Consider the following 27,466-nt stretch of genomic DNA (forward strand, 5'->3'; position numbering starts at 1 on the left):
GATTGGCTTAATGAGGCGCATGCGCGGTTAACAGGGCGGGTTCTGCCCGGGGCTGGAGCGCAGAGGCGGGCCGGGCGGGGATTGGCCCGCGGGGCGGAAGCGCGGAGGAAGCGGGGCGGGCCTGGGACCGCGGAAGCGATGGGGCCGCAGCTGGGCGTACACGAGCTGCTGCACGTCTTCTCCTTCCTGGAGGCCCGAGACCTGCTCCGTGCCGCCCAGGTGGACAAGGTAGCGCACCCGGGCTGGGGACATGGCCGCTGAGTGCCCAGGCGGCCCTTCTCTGTCCCGTTTCCCCGTCCGGGTTGGGGCTTTCGGCGGCTTGAATCTGTGACCGGCAGAGGGCGCCCTCGGCCCGTAAGGTGGCTGCAGCCGCGGCCGCTGGAAAGGTCGCTGGGAAAGGCCCCCTCCCTGCCTACAGACCACTAGCGCGCTTCCCTCTGGATTTACTCCAGAGATTAGGGAGCCGTTTTCTTTCTGGATTATTCTGGAATTTTCCTCACTGGCTCTGCCTGAAAAGCCACGCCCCTAGCCCCTCCTCTAGGGGGGCGACCTCGTCCTGTTTCTTCGCAGCCCTGGAGCCCGCACACTGCTTGGCTGTGCTAAATTCCCATTGAGTGCGTTAGTCTCACCTGGGCTTCATCCCTGGTGACTCCTGCACTCAACCCTTCCTTCCTGGGACTCGGCACAACTAGAAGCGCTTGTTTGTAGGGTGTATTTGATAACTGCTTCCCCCTTGACTCATTCCTAAGAACAGGGATTTTGTCTTTTACCTCACAGGCTCTTGGTGGTGGTGGTGAAACTGGACCTGGATTTGGCAACCTCGGTGCTTGAGTTCTGGCTAGGAAAGAATTCACAGCCAAGTCTCAAACTATCAGAACGTTTATTTAGAAAATCACAGAGATAGAAGAAGTAATTAGTAGGTAGAGGCAAAGGAAGGGCCCTTGAAGCTTTGAGGTGAGGAAGGTAAAGGTGACACCTGGGGGGCCGGGGAAAGAACGGCTCAGATGTGCTCCCCGGGGGACCGTGCACGGGGTCCTCCTTCTTAAGGTTGTAAGCGTGGAGGGGTTAGGGGAGATGCCAGGGGAATAACTCAGTGAACAGTCAGCAGCTTTTCATGTGTGTCCTTTCAGGGTCAGGGTCTCCACCGATGGATTGGTTGGCACCAGGGCAGGTGATCATTATGCAGTGCAGCTGGTCCTGAGGCCAGCCCTGGTGTTGCTTACCTGGTTTTGCTGCTTTTCTGGGCCTGGAGCTGAACTGAGGCCTAGGTGTTGTCTCTAGGGAGGAAAAGTTAGGGGCAGGGATCTAAACCAAGTGCCCAGAGATAGGAAAGATCAGGGGGTCCAAACCACATGACCAGTGAAATGCGAGGGGAGGGAAAGTCTCTCTGGGGATGAGGGCCCACCCTACAAATGTCAGTTGCTACGACCTTCTGTACCTGGTCCTTAGTCCTTGCTCTGCTCATGTCTGTCTAACTGCCTATCACACTCTCAATAAGTATTTGTTGAGTAAGTTTTAAAATAATTTATTATTTTTACAAAAAGATTAATAAATAGATCATTACCTGAGTCCTGTAATTATAATTTTTAACGTGTCAAGTAAAATAGTGGGTTTTCATCACCATGTTTACCACTAAGGTGAGTATCTCAGTGACTGCGTTGTTCCAGGATGTCCAAGTGGTCCCACACAGGGATGGAACTGGATCCCTGGCTGCTTCCACAGCAGCGGGCTAGGGATGGCAAAGAGGCAGAGTTTGAAAGGGATATGCCTTAGACCTTTTTATAGCACGAACGTTCTAAGTTATAGATTCCCTGTTAGGTCAAGTGAGGTCAGTAATCCCTGCCTCAGGGTGTACAGTGAAGGCCAGGGTCAGAGGGATCCTTAAAGGTGGATAGGAGAAATAAGATCTCAGCAGTGTTTTGAACTGGGAACTGTAGAAAAGGGAAATGGATAAATTTTTCTTGGCTGGTTTGATTTTGTAAAATACAAACGTTACATTCCTACCTGCCAGAAAGACTACTTTAATCCTCACCCGAGGATATGTTTTTATTGATTTTAGCGAGAGAGGAAAGGGAAGAGAGAGAAACATCAATGTAAGAGAAACATTGGTTATCTCCCATATGTGTCCCAATCTGGAATTGAACCTGCAACTGGAGAGGGCCCAAAAGACTTCTAAAGGGCTGAGAAACTTTGATTTAGGTGAGCGAGGGCCTAGTAGAAAGGCCCTCAGGACGAAAACAGGACGAGGTCGCTTCCATTTAGTAGAAATGGGAGCCTGGGCTCAGATAGGATGGCCATCGTGTCTTCCAGGGCCTGGAAAGCTACGTTTCTGGGAGAGGACCCTCGGTGGGACTGGGCCACAGAAATCTCCACAGCAGTTCCCAGTGAAGCTGTGTAGGCGCCAGAATCCAGGGTGGCAGAGGCCAGGGAGTTCCAGAATGCAGGTGTGGGCCTTCCACATGCCACCTGAGCCTCTTCCAGATGCTTCTGCTGAGGGCAGTTTGTAGACCAGGGCCCATATAGAGGCCTCCCCTTGGCAGCTGTTCCATTCCACCACCTTGGCATCTTGGACATCCCTGGGGCCAGTGCCTTAATTTACTCCATCGCAGCAGCCTTCTTACAACCTGTGCCCTCGTTTCCAGTCCTTCCTTCTCACAGCAGCCAGAGTGATTTCCCTAAAACACAGTTTGACGCACCACTCCTCCATTCACAGTTCTCAAGTAGCTTCACACTGTTTTTGCCATTATGACTTCCAGGAATTGGTGTAAGCCAGTCCCCAGCTCCTTTCCCCAGAACTTTATGTTCTAATTAAGGCAAATTACTCACTGTCTCTCACTCATCTGAATCTTTGCACAGGTGGTTCTGTCTCTCCCTGTAATGCTTCAGCCATTCTCTTAAAGTGCAATGACCCATCCTTTGGGACTTGATCAGTAATCATTTCTGAACCCCCTGGCTGCATTGAGTTGGTCATTCTCTCCCTTCTCACTTATTTGGTGGTTTCTATTCAATACTAGAGGCCCAGTGCATGAAATTCATGCACGGGGGCGGGGTTGTCCCTCAGCCCAGCCTGCATCCTCTCCAATCTGGGACCCCTTGGGGGATGTTCACCTGGTTTAGGCCCTTTAGATCCCTCTCACAATCTGGGACTGCTGTTTTCTGACAACTCGCCTGCCTGCCTGATTGCCCCTAACCACTCCCCTGCTGGCCTGGTCCCCCCCAACTGCCCTCCCCTGCAGTCCTGGTTGCCCTCAACTGCCCTCCCCTGCAGGCCTGGTCTCCCCCAACTACCCTCCTCCACAGCTGCCCTTCCCTGCAGGTCTGGTTGCCCACAACTGCCCTCCCCTGCTGGCCTGTTTGCTCCCAACTGCCCTCCTCCACAGCTGCCCTCCCCTGCTGGCCTGGTCGCCCCTAACTGCCCTCCCCTGCTGGCCATCTTGTGACAACGTAGGAGCGGCCATCTTGTGATGACGTGAGGGCATCGTGGGAGGGTGCGAGGACCACCTAGGCTTTATTAGTATAGATGTCCCAGGAGGAGTTATCATGAGTGCAGGCACTGGGTCTGATTTAGCTCTCCCCTCCATAGGGCCTGACAGGCTAAGTGCTAACTGCATGGTGATTGAACAGCGTATTTTCTCTCTTGTTATAGGTCTGGAATGAGGTTTCAGGGACCAAGGAATTGTGGAGGTGAGTGAATGAAAGAAGAGCCCGATGTGTTTGGGACAGTGTCTGAAAAGGGGAGATGGATATATAATGTGCATCTGTTAAGATGGTTAAGAACCCAACCCTAGTCTTTTTTCTCATCTCTGCTGATAAGCTGGGGCAGGTATTTCCATTTGAGTGACATAACTGAGTATATTTCGGTCAGCAGCTCAAAAAAAACACTGGGTAAGTTTTTTCAGTACTCACTGTGTTTCCGGCTCTGTTGAGTATACAAGAAGTGATAGCCCCTACCAGCATGAAATTTCTCTCTGATTGGGGCAGAAGACTCTTTTCTTTATAATGTTCTGAAATATAAGAGATTTTATTAATTGAGTTGGAGGTTGATAGAAGGCAGGGATACCAAAGTCAGGGGAAGAAATACACAACTGGTTGATGGTATACAAATCAACAGACAAACCACTTTTATTTTCATTTATCTCTGATATAACAACATAGCTTTATAGGCATGTGTGATATTAGAACTTAAGTAAAATGCAAAAAATTAAAGTTGAAAATAAATATTTTAATCATTAAATTATTAAATTTTTCTTCCCTATTCATTTCCTTTAGAACCTGACATCTTTTCTTTTGCCCCAAGATATAAGTGTCAGATCTTCTACCTCTTGCTGAATGTAGGACAGACTATATCCTTGCCTGTCAACTAGGAGTTGTGGTTACTTTTAATGACTCATGATGGATAATAGGTGTTCACACATGAAGGCGCTTCCAAACATGGAGAGAATCTTTGCTTGATTGTTTTTATTTTTAGGATAACTTTTCATTGAGGTATTTTATAATTCTGCAATGCCAGTCTTACTGTATTTAGTTTTCAATATCATATAGCATTGTTATTTTTGTTGCTTTTCATTTACTTTTTATTCCTGATATTAGAAAAATGATGTCAATCTCTTTAGTCACTTTTTTTAAAACTGGGAATGTATCATTTTATTTATTATTATTTTTTAAATTTAATAAATCTTTATTGTTCAGATTATTACAATTGTTCCTTTTCTCCCCCCATAGCTCCCCTCCATCAGGTTCCTACCCCACCCTCTGCCCTTACCCCGCCCACTGTCCTCATCCATAGGTGTACGCTTTTTGTTCAGTCTCTTCCCGCACCCCCACTCCCCTTTTCCCCCGAGAATTGTCAGTCCACTCCCTTTCTATGCCCCTGATTCTATTATATTCATCAGTTAATACTGTTCATCAGATTTTTTATTCCTTTGGTTTTTAGATTCACTTGTTGATAGATCCGTATTTGTTGTTCATAATTTTTATCTTTACCTTTTTCTTCTTCTTCCTCTTCTTAAAGAATATCTTTCAGCATTTCATATAATTCTGGTTTGGTGGTGATGAACTCCTTTAGCTTTTTCTTATCTGTGAAGCTCTTTATCCGACCTTCAATTCTGAATGATAGCTTTGCTGGGTAGAGTAATCTTGGTTGTAGTTTCTTGCTGTTCATCACTTTGAATATTTCTTGCCATTCCTGTCTGGCCTGCATAGTTTCTGTTGAGAAATCAGCTGACAATTGTATGGATGCTCCCTTGTAGGTAACTAACTGTTTTTCTCTTGCTGCTTTTAATATTCTCTCTTTGTCTTTTGCTCTTGGCATTTTAATTATGATGTGTCTTGGTGTGGTCCTCTTTGGATTCCTTTTGTTTGGGGTTCTGTGAGCTTCCTGGACTTGTAAGTCTATTTCTTTCACGAGGTGGGGGAAGTTTTCTGTTACTGTTTCTTCAAATAGGTTTTCAGTATCTTGCTCTCTCTCTTCTTCTGGGACCCCCATAATTCTGATGTTGGTACACTTGAAGTTATCCCAGAGGCTCCTTACACTATCTTCAACTTTTTGGATTCTTTTTTCTTTTTAGTTTTCTGGAGGAGTGTTTTTTGCTTCTTGGTATTCCAAATCTTTGACTTGATTCTTGCAATCCTCTAGTCTGCTTTTAGGTCTCTGTATAATATTTTTTATTTCAGTCAGTATATGCTTAATTTCTAGTTGATTCTTTTTCATATCCTCGAGGGTCTCGTTAAATTTATCGGCCTTTTCTAGGAAATTCTTGAAAAGCCTTATAACCGTGGTTTTGAACTCTATATCCAGTTTTTGCTTTCCTCCATTTCTTTCATTTGTGGCCTGCCTCTTTGTCTCCGCATTTTAGCTGCTTCCCTGAGTTGATGGAGTTGCTTTGTGTGCTAGGTGTCCTAGCAGGGCCCAGTAGCTCAGCCTCCCCAGTTACCTGAGGTGGACACACTTAGTGCAGCCCTTTGTGGGCTGTGTGTGCAATCTTGTTGTAGTTAAGCCTTGATTGTTGTTGGTATCACTGGGGGGAGTTGACCTCCAGGCCAATTGGCTATGAGGATCAGCAGTGTCTCCGCTGGGAGGGCTTCTGTGCTCAGCTTGGATGGGGCAGAGTCTCAGGGTGGAGCAGACAGCCTTGGTTTCCCGTCAGCCCTGCCCTACGAGGGCCCTGTGTCTCCATGTCCCGTGGCAATGGCTGCGTGCACCTCTGAGAGAAGGCTGCTCTCAAATTTAGCCCACTGCCAGACCGTCCAGTTTCTCCCCGAATGAGTCTGGTACCCAAAGTCTCACCCAGAGCTGGATTTCAGTGCAGTCGGGAGGTTTTGTTTTCCTCCCGAATGAGAAAGCTAGCCGCGCGTTTGCTGCCCGCCCTCTCTGTGCATTGCGAGTAAGCCAGATGCATATTTAGCCGCCCCCCATTTCCGCGTGCACGGGTCTCCACACCTCCACAGCTCCTCTGAGTCTGTGTCCTTTTCTCTTTCCTTCTAGATGTAGAATTTCCACTCAGCCAACTTTCCGGTGGTTCTGGACGAAGTCTGCTCTGTCTTCCAGTTGCAGTTTTAAAATTGTTGTGCGAGGCAGCAGTATAGGTGTTTACCTTATGCCGCCATCTTGGTTTTTCTTCTTTAGTCACTTTTGAAGTAAGAGAACTTTTAGTGGATTCCAGTTTTTATCTCAACAATTGTAGATATAACATTTAGTTCTGGAAATTGATTGATCTGTAGGTAAGTAGACAATATTATGTCTTAGATGTGATTCTCAAAGACATTGTGTCACTAGGAATAAGAGAATTGACTTGTGGATTAGTGCAACTATTTGTAGAAGCCCTTGCAGAACAATGTTCACCTGTTAAAATGGGTAGACTCCCAACCCTAAACCCTAGTCTTTTTTTCCATCTTTGCTGATAAGCTGGAGTAGGAATTTCCATTTGAGTGAAATAACTAAATATATTTCGGTCAGCAGTTCAAAAAAGCCTAAAAAAACCTCATTCAGCAGCTCATCTCCTGACCTCCACATATATGTCACATGCTACCATGTCGTGCTTCCAGGTTCCTCATGTAGGTTGTCAACTGTCTGCTAGCCAAGTCACAGGCGGGATTTTGGTTCATACTATCTCATAGTGTTTGGTGAGATAGTAATGAGATAGTCTTTTTTTTTTTTTTAAGCATAAAGTTATTTCTTGGGATGTTATTGTTTTATGTTCTTTAAAAAAGCACTGGGTTTATGTTTCTGGGGCTGGGACAACAGCATTGTAGGAGCGTCATCATATGCATGTGTCATTTCTGGTGTTGTGCCTCTGAAATTTCTTATGGACACAGTGAATAAATGTGGTTAACTGGTCATATGTTTTGAATCTGTACTTTATAATTCATATTGAAAGTGCTTCAAATGACTTAAATACTTCAGGACCTTTAAAATTCTGCCATTTCTTCAACACACTAAGTGTTAGCTTTTTGGTTATAAGTAAAATTGCAAATATTTGATTTTGTTTAAGGTACATAATTTCTGTTGGGTACAGTAGTAGGTTGTTTTGTTATTAATTGCCATCTGTGAAAGGTTTTGGAGCCATGGTATTTTTTTTTCACTTGCTACATCGTTTTATTTCATAGGCATATCACATACTTTACTTATATTCACACTTTAACCTTGTTTACAGCCTTTTTTTATTGTCAAATCATTTTATTTTCTCATTGCTCCTGAATACTGGCTATGGGTCCTTCTTATGGTTTGATGTGTAATGGCCTTAACTATGTAGAAATAGACTTCACTTCCACAAAGAAATGTGTCATCTTTCCTTTTTCTTAAACACATTATCTTCTTGGTCTAGCTTTTCTTTTCTCATCGTTTAGATTGAGATATGGATACAGAAAATTTTTCTTAGCTCTTATATCAATTAAAAGAAAATCAACAACATTTAAGAATGGTGATATGAGGCAGCTGACACTGGGCCTCAGAGTACAGGAGATAAAACGGATGTTGAAGACTATGGTGGAGCTGAGAGCTCATTCTTGTCCAAAGGTTACAGCTCGGTGTGGCTCCAGATAAATTTTGCCAGGTGGGAATTTGAGCTCAGTATCGCTAGAGCTGCTTTTACCTGATTTTTATGTGAAATCTCCAGATTTTTAAGTGTCGGAAGCTGGTTTATATAGGCCATTTCAATGCAGGGAAAACAGTATAATCTGGGGTCCAATTTTGCCCACAATCTGCCAGTATGCTACTTCTGAGTTTCAGTAAGCACAAGAAAACCTTTATCTAACACAGACCTTCTAACACACTAGTGCCTAATACAGAGCCTGGCGTGTACTATGTGGTCATGACTATACAGGCCGTGATGGATAGGAATTTTCTCTGCTAGCCCAGCTAGTGTGGCTCAGTAGTTGAGCATCGAACCATGAACCAAGAGATCACTGGTTTGATTCCCAGTCAGGGCATATGCCCTGATTGCAGGCTTGATCCCCAGTAGGGGGCATGCAGGAAGTAGCTCATCGATGTTTCTATATATCTCACCCTCTCTCTCTAAAATCAATTAAAAAAATTATTTCTGCTGTATTTGCTTAGGCCATGGGCTATGAGCTAGCTATTTCCTACCTGACCATGTTCTTCTCCTCTGTGAGATGGGAGCCCTGCACTGCCACATTAGCTCTGGTGACTGGAAATGCTGAAAGCCTCTGTCCCACAAGCCTCCCTAACCTTCTTCCAGCCACATGTCCATTTCCCTTGTGCTCAGCTCCCATGGCACCATAAGCTACCCCTTCTGAAACTTAGCATTTCTCCTCTCCATTTTAGTTTTGCTTATTCTCCTCCTAACCACCAGCTCAGAGTGCCCCTAGGGCAAGAGCTATGTCTCACAGACTAGATGCCCACAGACTGCATGGGGATTCAGTATTCTCTGCAGTGTGGATGAGCTAATATTTCATTGTCAACAATCTTAGGACAGTGGTCACGTATAAGTTAAGAATGCAGACTCTTGGAAAATGGTGGATTAATGACCTCTGAAATGTTCTCCATAAAACCAATGAGAAAACTGACCCAAATTGTCAACATCAACTTTTACATAACTCTGGAAATTAACCAGAGACTTACAATAGTCTGGGAAGTGTTTACTCAATAAAAAAATGGCTCAATATCAGTAAGAACAGCAAGCTTTCACTTACCCTTTCACTTACCCCCTCCAACTCTGTGTTAATCTTGAATACCAATAGCTCCCAGTCACAGAGAAACCAGGTGCCTGGAACTCATTGAGGGAAAGAATGGATTAGAGCCTCATTATTTGACCTATGTGGTGTTTCTTGGAAGACCTTGTCGGCTCTCTATTTTGCCTGACTTGATGTTCACCCAGTTGAAAAGGCTTTACCTTGGTGTGTTTGTCAAAAACACTTATAGACAGTTGGTTAACTTTGTGGCTGTCAGAGCTGATGTATGACAGTTAGAAGTAATAGGCTAACCAAAAAACTTAAAATGAAAAGCTGGGAATGTGTTGTCCTTAGGGGTTTTGGAAAGCTCAGACATATTCCAAAAATCTAGGTCTTGTGCACAAGCAGGGCTTTGCGCTAACTCAGGAAAGACCTAACTAAGTCTCTAAATTCGCACCTCTGGCTGACCTTGAGATTCTTTGAAGGAAGTGAAGGACAAGGCAGAGCAGTCAATTGCCCAGCTGTGTGTTGAATGTATGCCCCAACATACACACAGAGCCTTTGGCAATGACTGGGAGACTTAGTGGTTCTAGACCAGGGGTGGGGAACCTTTTTTTCTGCTAAGGGCCATTTGGATATTTATAACATCATCCTTGAGCCATACAAAATTATCAACTTAAAAATTAGCATGCTATATTTAGTCAAACATTTAATTAGCTCACCCCGAATGCCTGGGCAGGGCTATGCCAAATGACTTCATAGGCCTTATACAACCCTCGGGCCAGACATTCCCCACCCCTGTTCTAGACGCTTAGAAAATCTCTGCCTAATCATTAGTGAGTAGTAATTTAACTGAGCAGAGACTTAAGTGACCAGATGTAACAAAGAATATAGACTTTGCAGAATTAGTTAAGAAACATCACTAAACAAACAATAATAACAAACAGCATAAACAACACACCTGGAGGAAGGAGAATCGTATTTATAGAGTTCCACAATACGTATGCCATTTAAAATCTTCAGTTTTCAACAAAAGTTAGATTCGTGCAAAGAAATAAAGTATGGCTAACATGCAGGAAACAAAGCACACAACAGAAACTGTCCCCAAGGAAGCCTAGACATTGGACCTAGTAGACAAAGACTTTATAAATCAGCTAACTTAAGTACAGTTGACTCTGCTTTTTTTGTTTTTCCATATTCAATCCTTATTGTTGAAAGTATTACATATGACCCTTTTTCCCCCCCATTGATCCCTCTAGCCTGACCCCGCCCCCGCCCCAGGCATTCACCACCCTATTGTCTGTGTCCATGGGTTATGTATATATGCATACAAATTCTTTGGTGGTTCTCTGCCCACCCACCTTCCCCCACCTTCCCTCTGGGATTCCACAGTCTGTTCTATGCTTCTATGTCTCTGGATCTATTTTTTCATCAGTTTATTTTGTTCATTAGATTCCATGTATGAGTGAGATCATGTGGTACTTGTCTTTCTCTTACTGGCTTATTTTGCTTAGCATAATACTCTCCAGGTCCCTCCTAGGTGTCTCGAGGGGTAAGAGATCCTTCTTTTTTACTGCTGCATAGTATTCCGTGGTATTAATGTACTACAGCTTTTTTACCCACTCATCTACTGATGGGCACTTGGGCTGCTCCCAGATTTTAGCTATTATAAATTGTCCTGCTATGAACATAGCAGTGCATATATTCTTTCTGATTGGTATTTCGGGTTTCTTAGGATATAGTCCTAGAAGTGGGATCACTGGGTCAAATGGCAGTTCCATTTTTAACCTTTTGCACTCGGATGTCGAGTGTGACTCGACAAGGTTAGCATTAGAATAAAGGAATTGAGAAAAAAGCAAGCGAGTGCAAAGGGTTAATTTTTTGAGGAAACTCCATATTGTTTTCCATAATGGCTGCACCAGTCTGCATTCCCACCAGCAGTGTACTAGTAGGGTTCCCTTTTCTCCACATCCTTGCCAGCCAGCACTTGTCATTTGTTTTGTTGATGGAAGCCATTCTGACAGGTGTTAGGTGCTACCTCATTGTCGTTTTAATTTGCATCTCTCTGATGATCAGTGACTTCCAGGATTTTTTCATATGCCTCTTGGCAATCTGTATGTCTGCTTTGGAAAAGTGTCTGTTTAGGTTCTTTGCCCATTTTAAAATTGGATTGTCTTCCTTTTGTTGAATTGTATGAGTTCCTTATATATTTTGGATATTAACCCTTTATCAGATATATCATTACCAAATATGTTTTCCTATGCAGAGGGCTCCCTTTTTATATTGTTGATGGTTTCTTTTGCTGTGCAGAAGCTTTTTATTTTGATGTAGTCCCATTTGTTTATTTTCTCCTTAGTTTCCTTTGCCTTAGGAGATGTATCAGTAAACATATTGCTACGAGAGATGTCTGAGATTTTTTAAAATTTTATTTTTAATTTTTGTCTTTATTGATTAAGGTATTACATATGTGTCCTTATTCCCCCATTGCCTCCCTCCCCCCCCCCCCGCCCCCACTCATACCCTCACCCCCCTAGTGTCTGTGTCCATTGGTTATGCTTATATGCATACATACAAGTCCTTTGGTTGGTCTCTCCCCCTTCCCCCCCCCCCTCCTGCCTTTCCTCTGAGGTTGGGTGGTCTGATCGATGCTTCTCTGTCTCTGGATCTGTTTTTGTTTATCAGTTTATGCTGTTCATTATATTCCACAAATGAGTGAGATCATGTGATATTTATCTTTCTCTGACTTACTTATTTTGCTTAGCATAATGCTCTCCAGGTCCATCCATGCTGTTGCAAATTGTAGGAGTTCCTTCCTTTTTATAGCAGCATAGTATTCCATTGTGTAGATGAACCACGGTTTTCTAATCCACTCATCTGCTGATGGCCACTTAGGCTGTTTCTAAATCTTAGCTATGGTAAATTGTCCTGCTATGAACATAGGGGTGCATATATCCTTTTTGATTGGTGTTTCTAGTTTCTTGGGATATATTCCTAGAAGTGGGATCACTAGGTCAAATGGGAGTTCCATTTTTAGTTTTTTGAGGAAGAGATGTCTGAGATTTTGCTGCCTATAGTATCTTCTAGTATTTTTTATGGTTTCATGTCTTACATTTAAGTCTTTTATCCATTTTGAGTTTATTCTTGTGTATGGTATAAGTTAGTGAACTAGTTTCATTTTCTTACATATATCTGTCCAATTTTTCCAACACCATTTATTGAAGAGACTGTCTTGACTCCATGTTCTCACCTCCTTCGACAAATATTAATTGAGTGAGTGTAATGGCTTGGGTCGATTTCTGGGATCTTTGTTCCATTGATCTATATGCATGTTCTTGTGCCAGTACCAGACTGTTTTGATTACAGTGGCTTTGTAGTATAACTTGATGTCTGGTATTTTGATCTGGTATTTTGAAAGAAGAAGAATCTTCTTCTTTCTTAAGATTGCTTCGGGTTTGGGGTCTTTTTTGGTTCTATATAAATTTTTGGAGTGTTTGTTCTTCTAGTATTCCATGGTATAAATGTAACAGATTCCAGCCTCTTGTTGGATCGATCCCTTTAGTATTATGCAGTGACCTTTGTTGTTTCTTGTGATGGCCTTCATTTTGAAGTCTATTTTGTGAGATATAAGTGTAAGTTAGTGACCTAGTTAGTGACTCTGTGGGATCGGGCCTAAACCGGCAGTCAGACATCTCTCTCACAATCCGGGACCCCTGGCTCCTAACTGCTCACCTGCTTGCCTGCCTGATCACCCCTAACTGCCCCCCTTGATGGCCTGGTCGTCCCCAATTGCTCCCCCCCACCAGCCTGGTTGCCCCTCACTGCCCCCCTCTGCTGGCCTTGTCGTCCCTCACTGCTCCCCCCTGCCAGCCTGGTCACCCCTAACTGCCCCCCCCCCCGCTCACCAGCCTGGTCACCCCACGCAGCCTGCTGTTCGGTCATTTGGTCGCCTCCCCTGCCAACCTGGTCGCCCCACACAGCCTGCTGCTCAGTTGTTTGGTCATTCCTCACTAGCCCCCCTGCTAGCCTGGTCGCCCCATGCAGCCTGTTCAGTCGTCTGTTCGGTTGTTTCCGTTGCGATGGTTGCTTAGGCCAGTGGTCGGCAAACTCATTAGTCAACAGAGCCAAATATCAACAGTACAACGATTGAAATTTCTTTTGAGAGCCAAATTTTTTAAACTTAAACTTCTAATACCACTTCTTCAAAATAGACTCACCCAGGCCATGGTATTTTGTGGAAGAGCCACACTCAAGGGGCCAAAGAGCCGCATGTGGCTCGTGAGCCACGGTTTGCCGACCACTGGCTTAGGCTTTTATATACATAGATTATTAAGTTTTATGTTGTCCCACAGCCCCCTTAAACTGTCCCTTTTTTTATTGTTTTTTTCTCTTTGGTTCTCTGATTGAGTGATTTTTTTCTATCCTGTCTTCTAATTCTCTGATCCCATCCTTAGCTTCCTCTAACCTGCTGTGTATTCCTTCCACTGTGTTCTTTATTAGTGCTATGTCATTCTTCATAGTTACCATATATTTTCTCATGCTGTTGAGAACCTTTGCCATCACTATTCTGAACTCTATGTATGATATATTTCTTATCTCCATTTCATTTAGCTCTTCTTCTGGAGAATTCTTTTGTTCTTTCATTTGCGGGTTGTTTTTTGTCTTCCCATTTTGGCTGCCTGTTTGAGTTTGTGACTATATGTTAGGTAGATATGCTACGCATCCCTGTCTCTAGTCCAGAACAGTTTCAAAAGCTGTTTCTGACTAATTAGATCAGGCAAAGACTCAGAGCCTCCAGAGAACCACCTCTGCCTGAAGACTGACTGTATTTACTCAGGCTATTGCCCACAGGTGGAATGAGAAGTTTTCCAACTGGTTGGGGCAATTGATTCTGCCTGGATGCTAATTGTTATTCTCAGTCTCTTAATGGGCCTCAGAAACTCCACACAGTGGGGCAAAGGGTTTTCAAATAGGGTTGGGAAACTGCCTTCACCCAGGCAAAAATGCCTGGATAGCAAAGGTCTGCCTGAGAAAGATGTTCTCTGCAGCGTGAGGGAGTGACTCAGCACAGGACACCGGCATGTCTGACTTTGAGCTCTAACCCCAGAATCCCCAACCGTGGCTTCTGCTCACACAGCTCCATTCCACTCTGCCCTCCCTCTGTTGGAGCCCAAGGTGAGTGGCTGCACACAGAATTTTGTGCAGTGGCCCTTTAAGAGGATGCCTGCATATTCAGTCATCTCTCCCTGGCATACAGCAACACTGCTGCTTTTCACAGCCAGATGTTATTTGGGCACCTTTCTCAATTCTGGTGCTCTCAGCCAGGGGTCCCAGCTTGGGGTTTTAACCCCCGAAGTCTCAGTGGCAACCCTCCACAGCTGAGGTATTTCTCTGGAACTTCAGTTGCTGTCTGTGGGAGCCCAGCCAGCCCTTTTGCACCTCTGCACCGCCTACCAGTCTCTATGTGGTCTCCATTTTACATCCTTGGTTATCAGGGTTCTCTACAGTGAGTCTTCCCTTGATTATTCAGGAAGTTTTTCTGTATTTTAGTTGTAATTCCAGTTTGGTCCTAGGAGCATGTCTGTGCAGCATCTACTTTCTTTGCCGCAATTTTTAATCCAACAGTTGACTCTTGAAAAATGTGGGGTTGGGAATACCAAACCCCTACACAGTTGAAAATCCATTTGTAACTCTTGACTTCCTCAAAACTTAACTTCTAATAGCATACTGTTGACCAGAAGCCTTATAAATAACATAAACAGTTGATTAACATATTTTGTACATTATACATAGTAAATATTGCTATCCTATATAATACAGAGGTAATATGTAAATTGACTGTCATGCCCTCACAAGATGGCTGCAAACGACCAGGCTGGCAGGGTGGTTAGTGAGGGATGACCAAATGACTGAACAGCAGGCTGCGTGGGGCAATCAGGCCGGCGTTGGGGGGGGGGAGTTGGGGGCAACCACGCCAGCAGGAGTGGCAGTTGGGGGCAACCAGGCCAGTAGGGGGGACAGTTGGGGGTGACCAGGCCGGCAGAGGGGGGCAGTTAGGGGCAACCAGGCCAGCAGGGGAGGCAGTGAGGGGCGATCAGGCCAGCACGGGGGCGTAGTTAGGGGCGACCAGGCAGGCTGGCAGGTGAGTGATTAGGAGCCAGCGGTCCAGGATTGTGAGAGGGATGTCCGACTGCTGGTTTAGGCCTGATCCCTGGAATCGGGCCTAAACCGGCAATAAGACATCCCCCAAGGGGTCCTGGATTGGAGAGGGTGCAGGCTGGGCTGAGGCGATACCCCCCACCCCAACCCCCGTGCACAAATTTTGTGCACCGGGCCTCTAGTCCTATATAATAAAAGCCTAATATGCAAATTGACCAAATGGCAGAATGACTGGTTGCTATGATGAGCACTGACCACCAGGGGGCAGACAATCAATCCTGGAGCTGCCCCCAGTCGGCAGGCCCCAGGCCAGCCAAGGTGGGTGCCAGTGGGGGTCCCCCAATCACCCTGCTGGTCACCCTGCAGAGGGAGGTGACCGGCGGTGGCAGGGTGATCAGGAGGCAGGGCCGGCGAGCTGGGACCAGGCTGGCCAAGGCGGGGGCCACCGGGGGCCCCCCAATTGCCCCACCAGTCACCTCACAGATTGGCCCTGATCGCCAGCCAGGCCTAGGGACCCTACCCATGCACGAATTTTGTGCACCGGGCCTCTACTATTATTATAATAAAGTAAGCTAGAGAAAAGAAAATAATAAGATATGAGGAATAGAAACTACATTAATAGTACTGTACATGTTTATTGAACAAAAACTTGCTTATAGCCCTGGCCGATATGGCTCAGTTGGTTGAGCATCATCCTGTGCACCAAAAGGTCGCCAGTATTTTTTCCCGGTTGGGGCACATACCTGGTTATGTGTTTGATCCCTGGTCAGGGCTCGAATATCAGTGTTTCTCTATTTCTCTCCCTCTTCCTTTCTTTCTCTCTAAAATCAATAAAAATATATTTAAAAATCTGCTTATAGGTGGATCTGTGCAGTTCAAACCCATGTTGTTCAAGGGTCAATGGTATGTCCAAAGAACTGCAGGAAAGTAACAGGACAATATCTTATTCAATAGAGAATAGCAATAAAGAGAAATTACAAAAAATAACTAAATAGAAGTTATGAAGTCGATAAGTACAAAAATACAAATTAAAAATTCAAGAGCAGATTGGAGCAGGCAGAAGAATCAGTGAACTTGAAGTTAGGTCAATTTAGATTATCCAGTCTGAGGAAGAGAATGAATGTAAAGGTGAAAAAAAAGATGGATACTGCCCAAGAGACCTGTGGCACACCATCAAGTGTGCCCACAATGCATAATAGGAGTTCAAGAATGATGGAAGGAAAAAGGAAGGAAGTATTTAAAGAAGTAATGGCTTAAAACTTCCCAAATTTGATGAACAATGTTAATTTACACATCTGAAAGCTCAATGAACTGCAAGTAGGATAAACTCAAAGAGTTTCACATTTGAGACACATAATCAAACTTGAAAGCCAAAATCAGAGTGAAACTTGAAAGCATCAAGAGAGTACAATCCATCATGTATAAGGGACCCCCAATGAGATTAACAGTTTACTTCTCATAAAAAACACAATAGAGCCCAGAGGCAGTGAGATTACAAATTGAAAGAAAAATATTGTCATGCAGAATTCTATATCTAGTAAAATGAAGAGAATATTAAGACATTCCCAGATTTAACAAAAGCTCAGAGAGTTTGTTGCTTGTAAACTTGCCCTACAAGAAATACTAAAGGGAGTCTTTCAGGTTGAGGACATTAGACAGGAACTTGAGTTCATATGAAGAAATACAGAGCACCATAAAGGGACTACATGGGCATATATAAAAGGCAGTGTAAACTTATTTTTTATAACTGTTTCTCCTATGTGAGGTAAAAGACTGCATAAACCAATAGCTGTAAATTCCTTTTGGGTACATGATGTATAAAGATGTAATTTGTATGATAATAACAGCATAAACGAGGGGGCAAGAAATGGAGCTATACCAGAGCAAAGTTTTTGAATACTATTGAAATTAAGTAATTATTAAAACTAGATTGTCATAAATTAGTTTTTCAACGTAAATAAAATGTGAATTTTATTTGCCCTGACCAGTGTCACTCAGTGATTAAAGCGTCAGCCCAAGCACCGAAGGGTCGTGGGTTCGATTCCCGGTCAAGGGCACGTGCCTGGTTGCAGGTTCGATCCCCAGCCCTGGTTGGGATGCATGCAGGAAGCAACTAATTGGTGTGTCTCTCTCACATCGGTGTTTTGTCTGTCTGTCTGTCCTCTCTCTCTTTCTCCCCCTCCCTCCCTTCCACTCTCTCTAAAAATCAATGGGAAAAGTATCCTCAGGTAAGGATTAACAAAAAGAAAAAAAAATAATTTTGTTTAAAGTATAAAAAAAGATAAATATTTTAATAGTAATCTCCAAAGCAACCATTATGAACTCAAAAAACTATGGTGTGAGAAACAACAGGGAATTAAAATAGGAGACTAAAAAATACTAAATATAAAAGAAGACAGTGATAGAGTATGAGAAGGAAAAATGCATAGAAATATAGAAATAAGTAAATGACATGTAAATACTATCTTGTTAGTAGTTACATTGAATGTATATGGATTAAACACTCCAATAAAAAGGCAGAGATTGGCAGAAGGGATTAATACTTTATTCTGTCTATAATAAACACAGTTTAGATTCATAGGCTCAGGTTGAAAATGAAAGAATGTAAACAGATATACTATGCAAACAGTAACCAAAAGAGAGTTGGAATGGCCAAGCTAATATCAGACAAAATAGACTTTAATACAAAAAGTACAGGTTAATCCATCAAGATCTAAAATTTATAAACAGCCCAACTGGCATTGCTCAGCAGTTGAGCATCGACCCATGAACCAGGAGGTCAAGATTCAGTTCCTAGTCAGGGTTCATGCCCAGATTGTGGGCTCCCTCTCCAGTGTGGGGTGTGCAGGAGGCAGCCAATCAATGATTCTCTCTCATCATTGATGCTTCTATCTCTCTCTCTTTCTCTCTCTCCCGTCCTCTCGGAAATCAATAAAAAATAAGATTTATAAACATATATGCACCTACTAACAGCATTAAAATACATGAAGGGCTGACAGAATTGAAGAGAAAGATAGACAATTCAATAGTAAGAGTTAGATACTTCAAAATATGCAGAGCCTTGGAATGGTTATGGCTGCATAACCCTAGGTAAGTGTTTACCTCTGTCTGCCCACTGTCCTCTTGCAGAATGGCGATCAGGACCTACTTCACAGAGTTGTTCTGCAGATCGGCTGGATACACACAAAGCACTATACCTCACAGTGTACGCACTCATTGTGTTATCTCACCATTTCCCCCTTTAACAGTAGAGGAAATATGGTCTACACAGGCATAGTGAGGTGTTCAATCTAATAGTGGTGAAGTCGGGGATTAAAGCCTGGCCCATTGGTACCACAGTACTTTCTGACGACTGTTCTGTCCTGCCTGGGACTGTGGTCTGTTTTCAGGCAGTTGTGTCTGAGACGCTGGTCCTCCTGTAAAGACTTCCAGGTGACGCGGGGCACACAGACATGGAAACAGTACTATCTCTGCCGATCCGAGCTGGACTTCCGAGTGGAATCTGGGCGGCCAGAGAAGGACTTCATCTGCAAAGCCCTTGCCGGGCCCAAAGGTATGGTGTTGGGAGGGTGGTAGCTGCATGGTTTCCCACCACTCACTCTCCCTGGTCCGGTCCCCTGGCATTTTGTGTTTCAGCCAGTGAGCTGGAAAATGCCACTTGACGGGTACGTTCCATGCTGGGTTCAACATCTGTGTTAAGTCATTGACAGTCACTGTAACCCTGTGAGGAAGGGTCATTGCATTTATTTCATGGTTATGGGGCTGGTAGGTTGTGGACAGTCCTGCGCATGAAACCCAAGTTGTAAGTCTAAACCCTAGCCCTTTCTGTCCACTGCTGTCTCCCAATCCGTGCCTGTTGTGCTGCCGAGACAGAAAGGGGATGGGTTGTCTCGCCTGCCCTTCACCAGGTTGTTCACACTCCAGGCAGGAGTGTCCATTTGAGGCAAGTCTGTTCTCTTTCAGGAGAGATAGCTAAGCTGGCCTACGTCTCACCCAGCGAGTACTGCTTTGATAGGCGGGAGAAGTCTGTGGTGTGCACCGCGTCCTCAGATGGCACTGTGCGTGCCTGGCATCTACGTGAGGTGAGTGGCCTGGAGGGGGCCAGGATGAGTACTGAGTGTCTTCAGTCTCATTTAGCCATCACAGGCTACTTCTGAGGTGAGGAGTGGGAGCCCCATTGTACAGATGAGAAATCTGAGTGGCAGGAGGCTCAGACGCCATGCCAGGTCATGCTTGAAACTGGAGTCTGAGTGATCACAAATGTCCTGCTTCTAACTTCCTCTGCACAGGGTTGTTTGCACAGTGGGGGGGGGGGGGGCGCTGCTGTGCTCAGTGCTGTGACTTCCACGTGGAAGCTGATGCTGGCCCTCTGCCGGTTGAGCCCAGGGAACTGCAGCTTTTAGTCACCACCAGTGCAAGCTTAGTGTTAAAACCTTGAAACTTGATTAGTATTTCACACGTTGCTGGTGCTCTTGGTTTAAAAGCTTTTCTTTCTCATTTGATTCTCACAGCAGCTGAGCAGACTACTTGGCACTATTATCATCCTAATTTTATACAAGTATAGACTGAGCCTGGGAGAGGGGGTGTCTCTGAGTTTCTGGTTCCCTGCATATTCAGGGTTCTGCCTGGCCACGCATGGATGTAACCCGGCCTCTTATAATGGGTCCTTTCCTGGAAAACTGTAGTTACTTCACCTTTCCAGAATCCCTAGACAGGCAACGGCACCCTGGTGGGTGCTTATCTCTCTGCGGCTCGGTTCTGCTGGAACATAGTGCACAGAGCGGAGGGCAGTCTCCAAGCAGGGCTCTTGGAGCCTCTACCTAACTCCCCACAGATCATTCCTCTGGCCCGTGAAGAGGGCACCCTGGCGCTCAGCGACCTTGACCATGACCTGGGCCTTCCTTTTCAGTCTGCATGAGTAGCTGGCTAGTGGGAGTTGCATTTTCGTACCCCTGTGCCAGCCTTGGGTCACCGCTCTGCCCAGACTTTACATTAGAAACCATAAGAGAGAACGGGTGGGAGGTGTGTTTCTTTGGTGATGGCGGGTGGGGTGCTTTTGAAATGGCCCACTGAGATCTGAGGCCACTGGTGACTGTTGATGTGCGAGCGAGTCTCTGAGAGTCCTAACTGGACACCAGCCCAGGATTCCAGATGGCTGCAGGATTCCAGACCAGGTCCTGTAAGGGACTCCAGGAACCTGGCGGGACTTGGAAAGGAAAATCAGAGAGGGTGTGGGGAGGGGGGCGGGAGGGCTAGACCAGTTTTGGAATGAGTTATAGTTGTCATTTTTTTTTTTTTTTTTTGCTTTTGAATATATTCTTTCTGATGGTAATTGTGATTCTTAGGATATACTCCTAGCAGTGGGATCACTGGGTCAAATGGCAGTTACATTTTTAATTTTTTTGAGGAAACTCCACATTGTTTTCTATAGTGGTTATACTTGTCTACATTCCCACCAGCAGTGTACTAGGGTTCCTTTTTCTCCACATCCTCGCCAGCACTTGTTTGTTGATTTATTGATGGTAGCCATTCTGGCAGGTGTGAGATGGTACCTCATTGCTGTTTTAATTTGCAACTCTCTGATGATTAGTGATGTTGAGCACTTATTCATATGTCTCCAGGATTTTTGTATGTCCTCTTTAGAGAAGTGTTTATTTAGGTCCTCTGCCCACATTTTAATTCGATTGTTGGTTTTCCTTTTGTTGAGTTGTATGAGTACTTTATATATATGCCTGGGATGTGTTTTTTTTTTTGTTTGTTTGTTTTTTGAGATTAACCTCTTACCAGATGTATCGTTGGCAAAAATGTTCTCCCATGCAGTGGGTTCTCTTTTCAATTTGAGGCAGTTGTCTTTTGCTGTGCAGAAGCTTTTTAGTTTGATGTAGTCCCATTTGTTCATTTTTTCCTTTGTTTCTCTTGCCCCATTAGATGCATGGGTGAAAATTCTGCTACATGAGATTTCTGCTATTTTGTTGCCTATATTTTCTTCTAGGATTTTTATGGTTTCCCAACTTATATTTAAGTCTTTAATCCATTTTGAGTTTATTCTTGTGTATGATGTATGTTGCCTGTACCCGTCCAATTTTCCCAACACCATTTATAGAAGAGACTGTCTTTACCCCCTTGTCAAATATTAATTGAGCATAATTGCTTGGGTTGATTTCTGGGTTCTCTGTTCTGTTCCATTGATCTATATGCCTGTTCTTGTGCCAGTACCATGCTGTTTTGATTACAGTGGCTTTATAATATAACTTGAAATCTGGTATTGTGATTCCTCTCAAGATTGCTGCAGCTGTTCGGGGTCTTTTTTGATCTCATATAAATTTTTGAAGTATTTGTCCTAGATATGTGAAATATGCTGTTGGTATTTTAATAGGGATTGCATTGAATCTATAGATTGATTTGGGGTAGTATGGACATTTTAATGATTTTGATTCTACCAGTCTATGAACACGGTATATTCTTCCACTTGTTTATATCTTCTTCTATCTCTTTTTTCAACATCCTATAAGTTTTCTGAGTACAGGTCTGTTGCCTCCTTGGTTAAGTTTATTCCTAAGTATCTTAATTTTTTTGTTCAAATGGTAAATGGGATTGTTTGTTTAGTTTCTATTTCAGAAAATTCATTATTGGTGTATAAAAAAGCCATTGATTTTTGGGTGTTGATTTTGTATCCTGCTATATTGCCAAATTCATTTATTAGGTGTAGTAGTTTTTTTTGGTGGAGTCTTTAGGGTTTTCTATGTACAATATCTTGTCATCTGCGAATAATAACAGTTTTACTTCCTCCTTTCCATTATGAATGCCTTTTATTTCTTCTTATCTGATCACCATGGCTAGGACTTCCAGTACTGTGTTGAATAAGAGTGGTAAAAGCGGACATCCCTGTCTTATTCCTGTTCTTAGGGGAAATGCTTTTAGTTTTTGCCCATTGAGTATAATGTTCGCTGTCGGTTTGTCATATATGGCCTTTATAATGTTGAGGTATGAACCCTCTATTCCAACTTTGCTGAGAGTTTTTATCAAAAATGGGTGTTGGATTTTGTCAAATGCTTTTTCTGTGTCTATTGATATGATCATGTGATTTTTGTCTTTCAACTTGTTTATGTATTGTTTATGTGTTTTATATTGTGGTTGATTTCTAATTCACATTTAATGATTTGTGAATATTGTACAGGCTTGCATCCCTGGAATAAATCTCTCTTGGTCATGGTATATGATCTTTTTAACATATTGTTGGTTCCGATTTGCTAATATTTTGTTGAGAATTTTAGCATCTATGTTCATGAGGGATATTGGCCTGTAATTCTCTTTCTTTGTAGTGTCTTTATCTGGTTTTGGGATTAGAGTAATGCTGGATTCATAAAAAGAGCTTGGAAGTGTTCCTTCCTCTTGGACTTTTTGGAATAGTTTGAGGAGGATAGGTGATAGTTCTTCTTTGAATGTTTGGTAAAACTCCCCTGTGAAGAATTCCGGAACCAGGCTTTTGTTTGCTGGGAGTTTTTTGATTACTGGTTCTGTTTCATCAGTTGTTATTGCCTATTCAGGTTTTCTGATTCTTCCTGATTCAGTTTTGAGTGACTATTTTCCTAGAAATTTGTCCATTTCATACACATTGTCCAATTTGTTGGCATATAGTTGTTCATAGTATTTTCTGACAATCATTTGTATGTCTGTGATGTCAGTGGTTACTTCTTCACTTTAGTTTCTGATTTTACTTATTTGGGTCCTCTCTCTTTGTTTCTTGATGAGTCTGGTTAAAGCTTTATCAAGTTGTTTATTTTTTTAAAGAACCAGTTCATGGTTTCATTGATCTTTTGTATTGTTTTTTTAGTCTCTGTCATTTATTTCTGCTCTGATCTTTATTTTCTTCCTTCTGCTTACTCTGGGCTTTTCTTGTTGTTCTGTTTCTAATTCTTTTAGTTGTAGTGTTAGACCGTTTATTAGGGCTTTTTCTTGTTTATTGAGGTAGGCCTGTAATACTATGAACTCCCCTGTCAGAACTGCCTTTGCTGTGCCCCATAGATTTTGGGTTGTTGGGTGTTCAAATTCATTTCTTTCTTTCTTTTTATTTTTTATTTTATTGATTTTTTTTTTTTTTTTACAGAGAGGAAGAGAGAGGGATAGAGAGTTAGAAACATCGATGAGAGAGAAACATCGATCAGCTGCCTCTTGCACACCCCCTACTGGGGATGTGCCCGCAACCAAGGTACATGCCCTTGACCGGAATCGAACCTGGGACCCTTGAGTCCGCAGGCCGATGCTCTATCCACTGAGCCAAACCGGTTTCGGCTAAATTCATTTATTTCCAGGAAGTTTTTTATTTCTTTTTTATTTCATTGGTAACCCAATTATTGTTTAAAAACTATTTAGTCTTCATGTGTTTGAGTGTTTTTCAGTGTTTTATATTGTGGTTGATTTCTAATTTCATGCCACTGTGATTCAAGAAGATGTTTGATATGATTTCAGTTCTCTTGAACTTGTAGAGACTTATTTTGTATCCTAACATGTAGTCTGTCTTTGAGAATGACCCATGTGCACTTGAGAAGAATGCATATTCTTCTGTTTCGGGGTGGAATGTTCTGTAAATGTCAGTTAAATCCATCTGATGTAGTGTGTTGTTTAAGGTCACTGTTTCCTTGTGTGTTTCTTTGTCTGAAAGATCTAGCCAGTGATATCAATGGAGTGTTAAAATTCCCTACTATGACTGTATTGTTGTTGATCTCTCTCCCCTAAAGTTCGCCAAGAGCTTTTTTTTATATATATTTAGGTGATCCTATATTGGGTGCATAAATGTTTACTAGGGTTATTATTTCTTGACTAGAGGCCCAGTGCATGATTGAATCATGCACGTGTAGGGTCCCCTACACGCTTTCCCTTTCGATCGCAGTGGAGCTGGGTGCCTGTCCGCTGGTGCACCAGGCCTTTCAGAAGCCTCCAGCTCGGCGGAGACTTCCGAAAGGCCTGGTGCCGGAGCAGACAGGCACCCAGCTCCCCCGCTTTTGATGGTCCGCGGCGGGACGTAAGCTCGCTGCCCCAGAGGCCCCTTCTGTTCCGCAGCACAGCCATGGCGCAGACACTGAGCTCGCGCCGCCGCTGGCGACGCGAGCTCAGCGTCCCGCCAGCCCAATCGGCTACCCCAGCCACCCTGAGTCCCGCCCCCTGCGCCTCCCTCTGGCCCAATCCTGGGCATAGCGGAGTGATGGTAATTTACAAATTACCATTTTATTAGGTAGGATAGAGGCCTGGTACAGGGGTGGGGGCCAGCTGGTTTGCCCTGAAGGGTGTCCCTGATCAGGGTGGGGTTCCCTTGGGGCGTGAGGCGGCCTGAGCGAGAGGCCTGTGGTGGTTTGCAGGCTGGCCACGCCTTCTGGCAACTCAAGCGGAGGCCCTGGTATCTGGAATTTATTTTTCTTCTACAATTGAAACTTTGTAGCCTGGAGCGGAGCCAAGCCTGGGGCTCCCTCTGTGGCGGCAGCCATTTCTGTTGGGGTTATAATTGAAACTTTGTAGCCTTAAGCGGGTGGTCCCGGCCAGGGTGTACGGAAAGCTTTGCTCCATTCTGACGCCATTTCTGTTTGAATTTGTTTACCTTCTATAATTGAAACTTTGTAGTTTGAGTGGAGGCTTAGGCCTGCAAGGGCTGGCTGTCGGAAAGCTTATTTCCCTCTGTTGCCTGGGAAACCTTGCTCTCTGTGGCTGTAGCCATCTTGGATGGGTTAATTTGCATACTCGCTCTGATTGGATGGTGGGTGTGTCAGAGGTATGGTAAATTTGCATATTTGTCTATTATTAGGTAGGATAGATAGATCCCTTTAGTATTATGTAATGGACTTTTTTTGGTCTATTGTTAAGGCTATTGCTTTAAATTCTATTTTTTCAGATATAAGTATTGCTACCCCTGCTCTTTTTTTTTTCTTTTCCATCTGCATGGAATATTTTTTCCATCCCTTCACTTTTATCCTGAGAGTCTTTTGAGATAGCATATATGTCAGTCATGTTTTCTTATCTATTGATCTATCCTATGTCTCCTTTTGATTGGAGTATCTAATCCATTTACATTTAAGGTTATTATTGATAGATACTTATTCATTGCCATTTTTATTCTTTATGCCTATGTTTCTCTCTATATATGTTTCTTCTTATTACAGTAGTGCCTTTAACATTTCCTGCAGTGCTGGTTTGGTGATAATAAACTCCTTTAGCCTTTTTTTTTTTTTGTCTGAAATTCTCTTTATTTCTCCATCTATTTTGAATGATAACCTTCCTGGATAGAGTAGTCTTGATTTTAGATCCTTTCTTTTCATTACTTTGAATACTTCATGCCATTCCCTTCTGGCCTATAGTGTTTCTGTTGAGAAATCAGTTGATAACCTTGTCTTATGGCCCTGAAGATTCTCTTTTTGTCCTTAACGTTTGCCATTTTAATTATGATGTGTCTTGGAGTGGGTCTCTTTTGATTCCTCTTGATTGGTACCAGTCGTGTTTCCTGAACATGTGTGAATTTTTCCTTCCCCAACTTAGGGGAATTTTCTGTCATTATTTCTTCCAACAGGTTCTCTATCCCTTGCTCACTCTCTTCTCCCTATGGGTACACTATGATCCGAATGTTGTTTTGTTTCATGTTGCCCCAAAGTTTCCTTAAACTGTCCTCATGCTTTTAGAAAATACTTGTTTTTCTCTTTTTCTTAAAATATTTATTGTTGAGAGTATTATATATATCCCCCCCCCCCCTCCATTGTCCCCTTCCACCCAGTTCCCTCCTCACCCCAGGCCTTCACCACCCTATTATCTGTGTCCATAGGTAATGCATATGTGCGTATATGTTCTTTGGTTAATCTCTTCCTGCCCCCCTTTCCCCTTCCTGTTGAGATTTGTCAGTCTGTCCCATGTTTCCATGCCTATGGTTCTATTTTATTCATAATTTTATTTTGTTCATTAGATTTCTTGTTCATTTATTTTGATTTCTAGCTTCAACTGTTTTTTTTTCTTTTTTTGTCTTCTTTTTGATTTCTAGTTTCAATTGTTGATAGATATGTATTTATTGCCATTTTATTCACATTTTTTATCATCATTCTTCTTCTCCTCCTCCCTTCCTCTTCCTTCTTCTTCCTCTTCCTCTTCTTAAGGAATACCCTTCAGCATTTCATCTAATACTAGTTTGGTGGTGATGAACACCTTTAGCTTTTTATTGTCTGAGAAGATTTTATCTGCCCTTCAATTCTAAGTAATAGTTTTGTTGCATAGAGTAATCTTGTTTGTAGGTCCTCACTATTCATTACCTTGAATATTTGTTGCCACTCCCTTCTGGCCTACAAAGTTCCTGTTGAGAAATCAGCTGACAGTCATATGGGCGCTCCCTTGTAGGAAACTGAATGCTTTTCTCTTGCTGCTTTTAAGATTCTCTCTTTGTCTTTAGCCCTTGGCATTTTAATTATGATGTGTCCTGGCGTGGGCCTCTTTGAGTTCCTCTTCTAAGGGACTCTCTGTGCTTCCTGGACTTGGAAGTGTATTTCTCTCACCAGGTAGGGGAATTTTTCTGTCATTATTTCTTCATGTAGGTTTTCAATATCTTCCTCTCTCTCTTCTCCCTCCAGCAACCCCCATAATGCAAATGTTGATACACTTATTGTCACAGAGGCTTCTTAACCTATCTTCATATTTTTTTTATTCCTTTTTCTTTTTGCTTTTCTGATTGGGTGTTTTTGCTTCCTCATATTCCAGATCATTGACTTGATTCTCAGAATCCTCTACTCTACAGTTGAATCCCTGTAAATGATTCTTTATTTCAGTTAGTGCATGCTTAATTTCTGACTGGTCCTTTTTCATGTCTTTGGAATTCTCACTAAGATCCTTGAAATTCTCACTAATTCACTTGAAGTTCTCATTAAGATCCGTGAGCATCTTTATAACCATTGTTTTGAACTCAGTATCTAGTAGTTTGCTTGGTTTCATTTCATTACTTCTTTTTCTGGATACTTCTTCTATTCTTTCATCTGTGTCATGTTTCTTGGTCTCTGCATTTTGGCTGCTTCCATGTATTTGTTTCTATGTATTAGGTAGAGCTGCTATATCTCCTGGAATTGGTAGAGTGGCTTTGTGTAGTAGGTGTCTTGTAGGGACCAGTTTTTTTTTATTTTTTTTATTTTGGTCTTGAGTTATAGGAGAAACTTGCATATTT

General features: G+C 43.1%; 1 protein-coding gene across 2 annotated transcripts in view; it reads left to right on the forward strand.

Moving 5' to 3' along the window:
- The first annotated feature begins 102 nt into the window (after positions 1 to 102).
- Positions 103 to 27,466, forward strand: part of LOC307111483 (F-box/WD repeat-containing protein 12-like) — an 86,783-nt gene continuing 59,419 nt past the window's right edge. For both annotated transcript variants that reach the window (XR_013814581.1, XM_079791444.1), the window contains exons 1-4: positions 103 to 228; positions 3,647 to 3,684; positions 18,675 to 18,838; positions 19,249 to 19,367. Coding sequence is in view for 1 of the 2 variants with exons in the window: in XM_079791444.1 (XP_079647570.1) it covers positions 139 to 228; positions 3,647 to 3,684; positions 18,675 to 18,838; positions 19,249 to 19,367 (411 nt within the window). In the remaining variant the exon portion in view is untranslated. The remainder of the gene's footprint in view (positions 229 to 3,646; positions 3,685 to 18,674; positions 18,839 to 19,248; positions 19,368 to 27,466) is intronic.

The sequence above is a fragment of the Cnephaeus nilssonii genome (assembly GCF_951640355.1).
Source record: "Cnephaeus nilssonii genome assembly, chromosome: 14".
Lineage (NCBI taxonomy): Eukaryota > Metazoa > Chordata > Mammalia > Chiroptera > Vespertilionidae > Cnephaeus > Cnephaeus nilssonii.